This window comes from Bombus impatiens, unplaced genomic scaffold, assembly GCF_000188095.3.
Source record: "Bombus impatiens unplaced genomic scaffold, BIMP_2.2 scf_0311, whole genome shotgun sequence".
Classification (NCBI taxonomy): Eukaryota; Metazoa; Arthropoda; class Insecta; order Hymenoptera; family Apidae; genus Bombus; species Bombus impatiens.
Window position 1 is genome coordinate 511,534 of NT_176730.1, and position 14,818 is coordinate 526,351.

A 14,818-nucleotide genomic window follows, 5' to 3' on the forward strand; every position below is an offset into this window, starting at 1 on the left:
TGTTTTGCGGAAGATGAATTTAGAGAAGTAAAGTAATTAAAAAGAAAATTAGTAGCCAGAACCAGGCGTTTAGAACAAAGAACATGGTAGGTATTTAGAATGTTTCAAGTTGATCCTCTCTTTTTTTTATACCTCGTTTTACAAAGTAAATTTTCGCGTAAAACGTTTACGCAGGTTTTAATTGCGATTAGGTCTTCCAATTTTTATCGAAAATCGCTATTTTGTAGAGGGTATTATTTTTTCTGCTACGCTATCTTTTTTCTTTTTTTTTTTGTAGAAGATCGCCACGCGAAATTTTTATCGAGTTTCCAGTCCGCAAGGACCTACGGATTTTATCGATTTGCGTAATAGCGACTAATTTATGTATTTTATTACGGCTTTAAATATCTTTTCTCTCGTTCAGAATACGATTCTCACGAAGATACACCTGCATAGCTGGTTGTTTCACACGTTTATCAGAATCTTTTTCTTCCCTTTTTTTCCTTTCTTTCTTTTTTTTTTTTTTTTGAATAATTAGTCAAAATTGTTATTTTTCTATGCGCACGTTTTCCCTGTCCCTGCATGTGTATCTTAACGTAGCACATTCTTTTTGGTCGAGATCCTGATACGCCTTCATCTGTTATTTTAATCGAATAAAAATATACCAATTACGGAACTGTTTTATTTTTCTGTCTTTTATAGATTAACGCGAATAATATGAGAATTATCGACATGTTACACGTTGTAATGTACCGAAATATCCAAGTTGTTGCATTCGCTAGGTCGACCATAATCTATCAGGGATATGATTCGACATTATTGGACATGGGATGATCACATCGCGACTCAACTAACAACATTGCTAAACGAATTAAAAATTTATAAAATAATATTCAATGTTCGATCTATAGATCCATAGGATGATTTAAATTCAGGTAATTCCGGTGAGAACGTAAAGACAAAATTCATTGTAAAACAACGTGGAACGATATAGAATAAAAGGATCAAACTATAGAATCGGCAAAAATGACAATAAGACACTGAATCTTTTTTTTTTTTATTAATCTATCTCATTTTTGTATACGTAGATTTATTCACTTTTCATATGCATTCATATATTATGTATAGTGTATACATTGTTGTTACTTGTTCATTGACATTGCGTTACCGCAACTACAAACGTTCTTCATCGATTTAGTTCCCCTCCCTTTATCTCCTTCTACCCTCCTCTCTTTTCTCTATTGTTTTTTATTCACCTCCCCTCCTTCCGCAGTGAACCATTCGATCGACGATCGTTTCGCATTCCAGCGACACTCGAATATATCGTTTCGATTACGACGCTGCTGTTTACGATTGTTCTCGTCCAACGAATACAGCGACGAGATCTATCGAAACGATTCCAACGATCGTGCAATATCCAGAGAAGAAGAATCGCGATCGGTCGCCTGGAAAATACCGTTTTCCATCCAAGTCGCGTACTTCTTTCATTCTCCTTTATTTCTTCTCTCTTTTCTCAATCTGCTCTAACGAACGTTCGCGATTCGTTTTCGCTTCGAAAGAACCCATTCTTCGTTCGCGTTTGGCCGAAATCACGTCGCTAAAAAACGAATACAAAAAGATGAAAAACCGATGACTCGGCGACCACAGCGAAAGATAAAAGATCAACGCCCCTACAGGGGACAAAGAGAATTTTTTAATCCATTAAGGAGCAAAGTTTCATTAACGCGACATGGCATTTATAATTATTTTTTCATTGATTTACATCATCGAATTCTATCGAATTCACATCGTAACTGTGAAAAGGAATTTCAAGAATTTGTTTAGCATTACTCTTCCTCTCCTTTTTTCTTCTATCAAGAAAAATGAATTTTTACTTTGTTCTTCCATTATGCTCATCAATTAACATAGATATGCCTGAATATTCTTTTACGACGTTTACCAAAGTAATTTATTACTTATTTTTAAAACTTAATTATCTTTCTGAGATTTAAATCTTCGAAAGCGTATTGAATCGTAACATAAATTCAATCTGCTTTCACGTTTATCGTATAAAAAGAAAGACTCCGATACTTGCAGTATCAAAATGGCTCGAATATAATGGCAGCTAAAAATTTTATTAGTAACAGGCATATCTGAGTTCCAATGATCTTTGAATATCTTCCCATTTCGTTAATCTTTACGATGGACGAGCCAAGAAATTGCGTGGTAGAAACGGTAAAATCGGTAAAAACTTAACATTACGGGGGCGTGGGTTAAGAGTACAAAATCGATTGGAGATTAACTAGAACGCGCGTTAAACGTACAATTAGACACAACGACGTACAATTGAGCAAACAATAGGACAGCACTGAAAATTCCTTCGACCAGAATCGCATTCGAACTCTTCGCACTATTCAGCTTCGTCGAATCTTTCTATCGCTTTGTGCCGAGTTCGTAACCATTCGCTCTTCCTATCGATCGACAAACGGGGTAGAACGCGTGTTTCGTCGTTCTTCAGGTGGCACACCTCTTTATTCTCTTCTCGCGTAAACTCGAAGAATTTCTTCGATCGAGGAAGAAATTCGAAGTGGCACGATATATCGAAAACACGACGCCGAAAAGATGCGTTGCAAGGACGCAAGAAACGAGATCGCGTCGAAGAACGATCGTTCGTGCGATGACACGTTCGAGATATTACAAAGAGATTAGAAAAAGGATATACGTGCGAGTGTGCGACGAACAACGGCTGAGAGTTCAACGGGGTCGCGCGAGTGGAGAAGAAGCGAAGAGAGAAAAGTTGCCTTGTAACAAATCAATTTGGTTCCTTTCTAAGTTCAACTGTACACTTGTCATTTAGAAAAACCATGTTGGTTAATAATTTAATAACCGCATGAACACCTTACGAAGTATTAAGACAAATACGTATCATCTAGAGTAGTAAAATTGAATCTATATTTTGATATCAAATGGGACATCGATTTGAATTAAAAGAATAGAAAAACAACCATTCTCTGACTTCTCAAATGCAAATGCTTTCTCTTCACTCCTAACGCACGCTCGATAATCCGACGATCGTAAGTAACGACAGAGCGTAATGCGTAAAAAGAAAAATGAAGGAAAACGATGTGACCTTATGGATGGACAGGAAAAATTCTAAAAACTTTTTTGTGCTTGACAGCTGTTACGAGTGTGAGACTCGGACGAACGAAGACGAGTACGAAGATACTGTGGTCCTGAAGAAGCAGTACTCGTTCTAGAATTCCGATGAACCGTATAGCAACACATCGCGCGACGCGGGACGTGTACAACGTTACACGATTTTTCGCGAGTACGCGCAACATTTTTCTTTCTTTTTTTTTTTTTTATTTTCTTTACGATGTAAACGGCTTACACGACAATCTCATGGGTAAACGTTTATATTGGGCGCAGTGGGTTTACACTTAACGATATTACAAGAAGAATCGCCGTACGACATTGCAATTTTCCTTTACTACATGCATAGAAAATCATGTAAAAATTGTTTACAAATAATGCTCTGTAAATTGTTTTCAACGTGTCCAGATTTTAATTGTACGTTAGAATTTATTTGAATTTTGATTAAAATTATTAACTAAATCAAATACTTGTAAAGTGTGTAATGGATATATATATATAGTATAATCGATGTAAATTATAGACGAATTATTAGATTTATATTTAACAAATACGTCGATAATCGCGTTACTTGGTATAAGTAAAAGCTTAAAATTTAAAAAAATATAATCAATGAAAAACGTTACCTTGAACGACAATTCGCAGAAAAATTAAATAAATAAACTCAATTATCGACAAACACGTTAATCAAAGTATTCAAGCGCACTTCGTAAAAGAGAGCAACAGATTAAATGCTTCCAATATAATTCACGAAATAACTTTCATCCAGTCGCGTGAAAAAATTAAATTGCCATAATCGTATCGGCGTAGCGCGGCGTATCTCATCGACTCATGACCTCCTCCCTCTTCTTCTATCTTGGAAAACGTCAAAATTGCACACGTACCATTCTTTCGATAACATTCACGATTAGCAATTAGGAGACGCGACACAGCCGCGCGTCTTCGTTGCTTCGATTTTACGATTAAATGTATAACATCTTTACTTAGATTGTTCTGAGCAATTGAGATCTAGTATTGGAGGGATTTCATATACCTGAAAATGTTTAGTCACTTGTCTCGTTCTCCTCGTGTTTTTATTCCTCTACTATTCCTCTTGCTCGTCTTGCTTCTGTCCGTTAATTTTCACTATCGTCGTTTCACTATCATCGTTTCACTATCACCATTCGAACGTAAAAAACATTTGAAATCTTGTATCTGTAAATCGCTTCGACGTAACGATCATTTCGAGATTCCTCGTCGTACCTTGTATCCCTACATCTTCTTTTCTTGCCTCTTCCCGCAATGTTTGCCATTTTCTTAGTATTTTATTTTCTGTGTTTCGTTTTTGTTTTCTTTTTAAATTAAGATACTCTCACTCTCTCTCTCTCTCTCTCTTGCTTTCATACTTTACGCGTCTCATCCATCCTCCGCACACCACACGCACTCACACTTATCTGAGAGTAACAATTGACATGCGTTTCGTAACTTTCCTAGCGTCTAGACAATGTGTCCCTGCATTGTCTTAATTTGTTTTTTCGTTTTCTATAATATACATCGTATATTTTTTTGCGTTTCTTTTAGATTTTTCCATTTTTTTTCTTTTTGTTTTTTCGACACCGGGCTACGTTAAAAGGAGCCACGGTGAAACCCGTCATGCGATGCGTCGCTGTGTTCTCTCGAGTCTTAAAAAGAAGCGGGAAAAAAAGGCGAGTTCACGATTTTGTCCTTTCTCGTTTAATTATTTTGTTAACGAGAGATTCTTTTCTTGCTTTTTTTTCGCAGTGATGTTAAAACGGATTTTCCGGTTGGAATCGATGACGCGATATCGATGTCGATGACGATGATAGATGTCGATGAGGATCGTTCGAACGATCCTTTATTCGTGTCCCGATTATCTTTTAATGAATTGATTATACGTTTCCCGTTTTTCTATTCCTCTTTTCTACCCTGGGAATTACTCGACAGCATCGGGTTTTGCGATAGGCCGAAAACTCGATATTTAAATTGGTATTTAAATTGGATATTTAAATTGCTTTAGGATGGTTTGCCGTAATTTTACGTAAATGTTCATTAGTATTAATCGGTGACTTATAACCAGTGATTTAACTTACCGTAATATACGTTGAATTATTGACATCTGTATAGAGAAATATTGTTGCGCTGTTTTCAAGAAAGATGTTCTGAATAGACAACGTATACATATGCATGTGTATGCGTAGTAGCAAATGAAACTTGAAAAATTATCTTAGCTCTGAATTAACAAAATGGAATGCTTGTTACAGAAGTGTTAATAAAGAGATTCTATCTCGATAGATAAATTAATGGAATACAGACTAACAACGATATAGATAAGAAGCAGAGCACCATTATTATAGAGTAGTATTCATCTATATATCACAATTATCATCATAAAAAGGAAGTTTCAATTCCAGTTTCTATTTAGATATTGTACATCAATTCCCATTTAATTCAAGTTAAATCACTGACCAAATATTTCATTTACTATATCCTGTATAAATCATTTTCCACCAGTATTCCATTTCATTATCAGAAGATTTGATCTTGTCATCATTAATCCTCCGTAGGCAAACACGTTCATCCATAGAACTTACAGACGATATAAGTAAGATTATTTTCAAGTCTAATTTCTTTATGATTACAGATCTTCGATAAATCTGAAACAATTCTACGATTCTTGTCAGACGACAAGTAAGTGAGAAGATTATTGGCACATAAATTTATGTTATTATTAATCGAAATTCTTATCGAATCCTTTGTTGAAAATTACTATATTCCCAGTATTCCTTTTAGTAGGCGTCACTAAACGTTTTTGCATCTCTGCACATTGCACTGTACAATCATACGTTAAGTTAAAAGATCTCCCGATAGAAATTAAATAATTCATGACATTTGGAATCGTTGATAACTCGGTTTGCTTACAGAGGAGTAAAAGTACACGTAACGTAGCACGTCAATAATAAAAACTCCGCCATTTCTACATAATCTTCCATGAAATTCCCACTCTATCATCCTACGTTTTGTCCTCTATTTTTTCTAAATGCTCCCGCGTACTCGTCTCAGATAACAGTGAACACATCCAACACGATTGACCATGAAACCACCCTAAACCAATCTCAAGCTACTCGTTTCGTGATTTTCTTCCATTGAGAGAAGAGCCAGCTGCGGAAACAAGCATTCACGTAGGCCCATTCTTCGCGCAGACATAGGTCCATTCGTTACAATACGTTACAATCGTTCGATGGCTCGATGAATCGTCGAAATGGAGGGCGAGGGACGCGCTTCGAATGGCGCCACGATGGAATGACACTTAGGAACCTAACGAGAGAAACTGATCGACGACGTTCTTATATTAAAACATGTCCGAACGATGTGGCCACTTGTGTGTAAAAACGTTGGAATTGCCCCGCTTCTGATCGATCGAACGACCGATTTTCCATCGTTTGGAAGAAGAGAAACGGAGCAAGCGTTGAAAAAAGAGGCGAAGGTATTTTAGTTTAGAAGCGGGGCAATTATCGAGCAGGACGCGCTAATTATTCCTAATGCGATCGAAGACGACACGGAGAGTTACGAGAATCCGCTCTCGACTTTATTCTTCTTTTTTCTTTTTTTATGTTCATCTCTCCCTGTTGCTAGTTAATTCGCTAGTATTAGACTAGTTTCTCTTCATTTTTTTTATCTTGTTCCTTTAACGGTTCGTTATTTAAGTCGCTAGGCAGTCCGTTCCTTATCTGAAGTATTTCAGACCAGCCACCAGCAGGAACTTCTCGATGAAAAGCTCGGAATCGAGGACGGCGATGTGCGCGGCTCGGCCAATCAGAGCGTTTGCCGTCGCAGGTAACGCGTGGTGCACGTCGTACCTCACTAAACTTACTCCTGACGAGGACATCACCGGGTACAGGATGTTGTGCACCATCTCACGATATGCTGCACCTGCAAGATCACATTGTTTTAATTTATTTTATTCGATTACGACGCACCTGATATTTCACAATTAGGGTCTTCTACTCAACATAATATTCTGTTATTATTCTATCAAATTATATACACCTAGTATATAAGTATTAGAAACCCAGTTAACATTCAGTACAAATTGTACAAATTGAAATAAGGAGAGGCCAATATTAGTGTACCTTTGAATATAAATTTTGTTTTTGGTTACAAGATCTAGAAACAAAAGAGCTATAAGTAGATTTCTATTGCTGTTTCTTGCAACCTTCAGCTACAGCTACAAGATCAATATTTTGGTAATGTCCTTTGCTATAAATATATAAACGTGCTCCCTATCATAGCTTCTTCTGTTGTATTGTAACACTGTAAAAGTGAGGATCTGGATCAACATACACTAATACTTATGCGTATACTTATTTCAATATATTTTTCTATTACAAATTCATCCACTCGTTCTTCTATCAGTCAACCTCGACAATCGCTATCTTTATTTTCCAAGTATTTTATTACAAAACTGTCGTGAAGTCCTACTCTTACTGTTCTTAAAAGTAACAAATCACGTTCCATTGTAGCGTAGAGGATGCCAAATTTGGAACACTACAATTATAATATATAGCTTCTCGGCATAAAGCCAATAAACTCTTTTCTTTCGTAAGAAAGTGGAACTCTTTGGTAAAAAAAAAAAAAAGAAGAAAAAGATAGCCTTTTAGGATCTCCTGATGGAAGTCTCTTATTCCCAAGATTGCTCGTTCGATAAAGTCGTATTACCAGAGATAAATGAAAAAATAAATGGAGTTCGATTACCTTGATCGGTCGAATCCCGTACGGCGGCTTTGCAGAGTTCTATACGAGCGGAATGAAGCGGCACGTATCGATCCTGCGCGCTCCCGCACAGCAGCACGTGTTTGAATTTCTCGAGATTGCTCTTCTGACTGAGGCGGAACATGAACGACCGTCTAACATTCGGCGCATCTTTCATAGCCAGTTGCAGCAACGAGACGGATTTCTTCAGCTTCTGCATGAACCACATACCTGAGGACATAGTTTTATTTTGGAAAGAACAGTTTCAAGTCTTAGGAATTTACGATTTTAAAATAAACAAGTTCTTTCGTTCTTAGAATCATCTAGTTTAGAATTGTTACAAACTTTTTATGTGTTGGAATTTGTATTTTCAGATTTTTACAAGATCGCTAAAATTTCGTTTTCAACGACCAGAGAAGACGAATTATTTTCTGACATTACCTGCGTTAACTAATCCACTGGTGTTATACAGTGTACCTAAGTGTGGACCGCTTAGGCTGAGAAACGTGTGTAAACGTGGAAGAAGCGGCCGTAATTGAGGCCGCGTCAGAGCGCTTCTTATGATGATGGTCCCTAAAGAATGTCCAATAAAGCTGACTTTCGTCGGGTTCAGGCCCGACGTCTCGATGTGATGCAGAATCTCGGCTACCAGTCGATCCGTCATTGTATCGAAATCCGAAAATGTGTCACCCTTTTCATGCAACATAGAAATATGCAATTTATTAACAAACGTTCGTTACTTACTTTCGAATAGACAATCTTTTTCACTCTCGTTTCTAGTCGTTTTTGGTTCTAATTTAGACTTGCTTTGAGATATCAAATCTATGGCGATTCTACTTCAAACTGAATCTCACACGAATGTGTATGTATCTCAAATATTTTATAATTTTATATTTAATTTTATATAATTTTATATAATATTTAACTATAGAATTTTTCTGCTTTCCTCGATGCCATTTACACCGACCGATTTCATTCGGAAATACAATTTCCAAAGTTACAGTTAAGTTATTTCGACTGTCATCAACGTTATACAAAAATTAGTTGAGCCATGAAAAACAAAATTAATTGATGGTTGTTCGATGAAAAAGAAATACAAAAGACCGATCTCCTCGTATTCACAAAAAAATAACATGCAAAGCTAATTTCCAATCAGAATCACTAGGAAATATATCTTGCAATCTAATAAATTAAAAAAGAAACATTCATAGTAAATAAATACTTCTATTACTTATATAAATCGAACTGAGAAAAATTCTGTCCTCCTAATAAAATATAATGAAACAAATCTCACTTGATTTCTCTCAGACATTAAGAAATCTAGATGCGCTCCGGGAAGACTCAGTTCCAAGTACGTCTTGACCAAGCGAAGATCAGCGGGGTTGCCATCGAGACCGTGCACGCAGATAATCAGATGAGCTCCTTCCGGCGAGAACAGCCGATACTCGTTGCTGATGTGGAAGTACGGCATGGTCGAGGCCAGGGTCGGATAATCACTAAGAGGCACATTCGATCTTAGAGGTTTTACCGACGACGGGGTCAGGAAGTCACCGTATCCAAAGGAATGGGCACGTTTATGGAAACGCAACTGCGCTTCCTTGTGTTCTCTAGAGAGGATAAGGTAGACAAAGAGAAACTTAACTATGAAAAAACACAAAGTGACAGAAGAAAGCCGAATCGCCGAACTCAAAAAGGCAGATAGAAAATGGCACGGATGCTTGCGAACAAAGGCGAGAAAGAAAAATAGGCGAAAATAATTGCACGATATTAAAGTTTGGCTTGGAGTTATTCAGCTGTTTGGAAAGTTCGTAGCGTTTTTAATAGTTAGAAATATTTTCTTGCGAGATTGTTAAGATGAGATTAGGTGGACGCTGTTTGTTATGAGATTCAGAGAAGATGGTTTATTATGAATTTCTGGTAATCGATAAGATATTGAGTTTGATGAAAATTAGATATCAACTGCAACGCGTAAAGAGAAAACATTGGTGAATTGTAAAAAAAAATAATTATTTAATAGGACGTGTTTAAATCAAAACTTCTAATATCTTTCAAACATCTGGTACCAGGTATCATCTAAAATTTCTAAATTAAATGGTAAGACGTCTATTGTTGTAGAAAGTTAAAAAACACGTCTTTAAAATCTTGTGTACTGAGTAAAATATCATTTTTCTCAAACGCAAAGCAAAAGTATTGTTTTAACTGATATATTCAATGGTCGCTTATTCTGATCATTAGGAAACTTAAAAGTTAAAGAAAATATTCGTTTTGTAGAAATATATTAGCTTTAAATTTTCCCTAAATATTACGAACTTTTCGAACAACCAAATACAGGAAATCATAATTTTCGCTGTGAAATTATACGTGTTATAACGAAGGGACTATGTGAAGGCCAAAGGGACTTGGTAGCTAAATTATATAACTAATCAGTGTTGAAGTAAAAATATTTAATGTACGCCACTAAATCCTCAGCTAAATGAATTATAATCTGGTAAAGCGTTAGAAGGCTATTCAAACAAACACTTTACTCCAAACTTTCAAAATTAATTAATCACACGCATATTGCATTTAGTGCCTCGTGTTTCATCTGATCAGTACGATACAGTTAAACAAACCGTCATAAATGACAGGAATAATTAATCATCTTTAGAGCTGTTGTTAATTTAACAACACAATGCATGAATGATATCAAACCATCGTTCATCCATTGTATTTAATCAGCCAACAATCTTATTATCAAACGAAAAGCTTCGACCCCACCAAACCAGCGAAATCAAATCTCACAAGAAACCCTGTATAATCATCAACGCACCTGTAAATCTTCCCTGAGAAGCTCATCTGCCTCTTGAACGCTTCCTTGCATTTTTTAAAATTAATCGACTCATCCTGAATCGATTGTAACAGTTCCTTGCCCTCTTGATAACAATCTAAACAAATATCCCTAGCTCCATATGCAAGATCTCTATCTCTCTCCCTCTCCCTATCTCTATTCTTCTGAGGACTACATGGCGCAGTCTTTGTCTGTTTAGGACTTCTAACTGGTTTCACCGTCTCGTAAACGTGATACAAAGGATTATCGATGATAGCAGGCGGATCACGAAATTCCTCTGGAGGCGGTGGTTCGTCCTGGAACATTTTTGGAGGCGGAAGTCGTACTTCTTCGTACGAATGCTCTTCTACGCTTTCTTTCGTCGGAGTGGGTCTTTCTTTTCTTGGTACGATTTTTGACAATTTTTGACGAAGCTGCTCGCTCGATAGCTTCGCGTTTCGACGCTGCTCGGAGCTAGACGTGTCCCCGCTGCTGACCCATCCGGAACACTCGGACGTAAGGTTACTGGAACTGGAGCTCATCGTTGGGCTACTCGGTCTGCTGGACGGTGGGCTGAGAGGATTCGGAATGACGGGAAGATTGTTGCTAAGGCTGTCCTTGCTGTCGCGTATGGGCATGCAAGGTAACGACACTGCGCTTCGTGGTACCACAACTTTGTTCTGCGCCACTGGCACACTCGCACATCTCAGTCTTTTCACGCTTGGCGCTGGGACCGCGCTGGAGGTGTCGGATGGTGTTGTTCCATTCGTTGCTGGCGCCTCCATGGGAGACTTTATGGGATCTACCTGTAATTATGGAGAAGGAATTTTCACGTATGAAGATTTTATATAGAGAATTATCAAAGAAGAACGTAAGAGATACTACCTTCAGAATAATTTTATTATTATTCTCCACCCCCAGGACGCTCGTTGTGGTTACCGGAGGCGGAGGCCTGTACTTTGGCAGCGGAGCCACCGCAGGATCCTGATAAGCTGGAGGTGGAGGTGCTGGTCTCCTATTCCTATGACTACACTTCCTATTCTCCTCAGCCGGATGATCAATATCCAGAACAGGCGCGGAATGTGGTCTTCTTCCATGCCTGTCCTTCCTCTTCTCCACACGTTGTTCCTTCTTCGGTTCAGACGTCACCACCTTGTAAAACATCTCGTTAGTTAATTCTTGCATCTTATCTTCGCTATGTGGCCTCCTATGTTTCTCTGCTTCTCCGTAACAAGGTGCGACACCATTACGAGGGCTCTTGACAGCAGACCTCTCCTCTCTTCTTCTTGGTCTTTCTCTTCGAAAATCACAATACTCGTTACGATCAACGTCATCTACTAATCTTTCTGTGCTTTTTGGTCTCCTTGGTCTGTCTGCTTCTCCACGTGTTCTCCCACTGGTGCCATTTGTTCGATAAAAGAAGGAGTCCGTAGTTGTCGACGTGTAATTGGATCTTTTATACAAAGGATCAGCCATCATCGAATGACTGCTGGGCAACCCTCCGCCATTCATTGAATCCTGAACCTCTCGATTTCGCTGATTTAACCCGGACCCAGTTTTACCAATTGTGTGATACCTGCGAGATTCTAGACCATTCGTTTGACTGTACTTGCCACCCGTTTGATGCGTTTGTTTACGGGAATTTCCTCGATAGGTCACTCTGTCGAGTGTGGCTGTGTGAAGCGGCTGTTGTTCTGGGAGAAACGTGTCGCCATTGACGCTCGCTTTTGTTGGTAGAAAGTTGTTTTGGTCGTTGGCGGTCGACAGTGGGTGACGCGTTGGTAATCGGTGACTGCGTGGCTCTAGTCGAATCCTTCTTGTATCCAGAGAATGGTAATCTATAGAGCAATAGTTACCGATTTGATCAATTTAACGCTTAGTAAAATTAAAACGAATAAAAATTCAATAAGCAGTTAATAACGTTTTAACCATTACTGAAATAGATAAAGACAAATAAGAACTTATGATTGGATGTGCTAGGATTTGGTGGATTGTTAGAAAGTTTTGTAAGTTAGCTTTATAATAACATAGATAGTGTAAATAAACTAAATGTAATATTTTAATATTTCATATCAATATTTAATATTTCCTGAATACATAATATATTTTCTATAATATAAACGATATAAATACTCTGAAAGAGGAAAACCTTGTTGATTGCAGGTACTAGAGAACGTAGAATATTAACATAGAGGTGTTTTCTAAAGGGTGTCATAAACTTTATTGAGTGAGTAATACAGAGAAGAAAGAGCTGTTAAGCGGAGTATGAGCCGTAAAAAATAAAAATTTCAAAAATGCACGCTACGTAAAAGTTGTGCGATGAGTATGAGTGTACGGTTGTGTACGTGTGCACACGTAGGGGTGAGTTCTCTTAAGGGTGAACCGCGTATAGCGAATGAGAGTTCAGAGCGAGTGTTTTTTCCGCAAGTTCAAAGGGAGTGTTCCAGGGACAATGTAGGGAATATGGAGAGTTGTACAGAATGTACCGTACTAGCGAATGAGCGGATTCATTACGAAGTAGCTACTCCGTAATATTATACAGAATTACTTCACTGAATCAAGAATATTTTATCACCAGTTCTGTAAAATAAAAGTTCTCCAAAAACATACCAAATCACTCGCATTTCAATATTTTCGATAAAAAGATATGTACTTGTATCGTCTATTGCAAATACAAACACGTGAATGTTAATATTCGAATGTCATTTCAATAATATGTACTTGGTTTTTTATGTTGTGAGTAATGATAGATAATGTATTCATGAGCTTCTTGGTAGGCAGTGGAATGAATATGTTATGTAAAATGGCTTAATGTTTCATTTGGTATAATCTTGCCATACATTATAATATGACAACCATAAATTATATGATACATTATCGAGAAACAAATGGAATGTATAGAATGACATTAATATCGATTGAAATATTAAATATTAAATAAATAAATCTTAATGGAATTATTCAAGATGATTTATGTGAATATTTATGTGAGAATCATAAAGATTTGATGTTTTAGTTTGATATTTACTCTTCTGCTAGCATTACACATATCAGAAAAAGAAGATATCAGATAAAGAAACTAATACACCCAGATATAAGTGCAATTTCTTCTTTCCCTAAACTGATCTATGTCGATCAATCTTTCATAAACTCTCTTCTTCATAAACTTTGCTGTCAAAGAGTCAAAGAATCCTCCTCCACGAAAGAACACAATCCTACCTTCATTAATATTAGGAGCCTTATTCTCGCTCCAACAATCTGTCATCTGAGCATGGTCCATCGTTCCCAGACAGGTGGGTACCGTAAGAGTTTGTTCGCAGGACTTGTTCGACGGTCTGTACCCAGGTAACTGTCCTCCTGGCGGTAATTCAGGAAACATAGCTGCGAGGAGCGACGTTATCGATGTGTTCTGCGGATCATTTTGTTGTCTGGGCAACACCAACATTTGCGTAGACTTGGCGCGAGGCAACGGGATGACGGGTGTCGATCCTAGGGATGGGTTTGGAGCGGAGCAGGCTTGCTGCCCCGAAGGAGGGAAAAGCGTGCTACTGGACGGCGCTGTCGACCTTTGCCTTCCTCTTGAAGGAACTGTCGCTGGTGGAGTAACGTTTCGCGCCCCGCTTCTCTGTCTTGGAAACAGCTGCGTGGACACGGATCGAGGAAGCGTCTTTGGCGATGTCCTTGGTTGAACGGGAGCGATGTCTGGACCTAGTTGGTCCAAAGATTTGCTGTGCCTGGCAGGAAGCGTGGATGGAGTGAGCATCAGACGACCTTGGACCGAACCGATATCCTGAGCCGCGCCTTCGCTCCTTGGTGACCAGATTCCCATGGATCGCGACTCTAGGATTGCTGCTATGCCGCAACTGCAGTCGTCGATGCCGGGAACTGGAACGAGCATTTGTTGTTTGATTAATTTTTGAAAAAGATAGGGGATGCTTTAGGGGTAGCAATCCCTATGTCTTGTGACAATTTTGCTTGATAATATTTGTACGAATAGAGAATATCTTGGTGATATACATATACAACGGTTGTTGGTGCAATTAAATTAATAAAAAAGCTTGATCAACGATAACAATGTTTTGATCCTGTGTTATAATCATCGTACAAAAAGATCGATCACTCGTGATATGAGGCTATATCGCGTTCATTCTT

At 38.0% G+C, this 14,818-nt stretch overlaps 1 protein-coding gene across 4 annotated transcripts in view; it reads right to left on the reverse strand.

The window, feature by feature from the left end:
* Positions 1-3,296: 3,296 nt before the first annotated feature.
* Positions 3,297-14,818, reverse strand: part of LOC100740339 — a 48,360-nt gene continuing 36,838 nt past the window's right edge. For 2 of the 4 annotated variants that reach the window (XM_012384849.3, XM_003488947.4), the window contains exons 11-17: positions 13,886-14,551; positions 11,552-12,504; positions 10,670-11,472; positions 9,155-9,467; positions 8,302-8,551; positions 7,864-8,091; positions 3,297-7,041 (exon numbers count right to left, since the gene is read on the reverse strand). In XM_012384849.3, the coding sequence (XP_012240272.1) occupies positions 6,836-7,041; positions 7,864-8,091; positions 8,302-8,551; positions 9,155-9,467; positions 10,670-11,472; positions 11,552-12,504; positions 13,886-14,551 (3,419 nt within the window). In that variant the 3' untranslated portion in view covers positions 3,297-6,835. The remainder of the gene's footprint in view (positions 7,042-7,863; positions 8,092-8,301; positions 8,552-9,154; positions 9,468-10,669; positions 11,473-11,551; positions 12,505-13,885; positions 14,552-14,818) is intronic. The other 2 variants (XM_033320389.1, XM_012384850.3) reach the window with 1 other exon arrangement.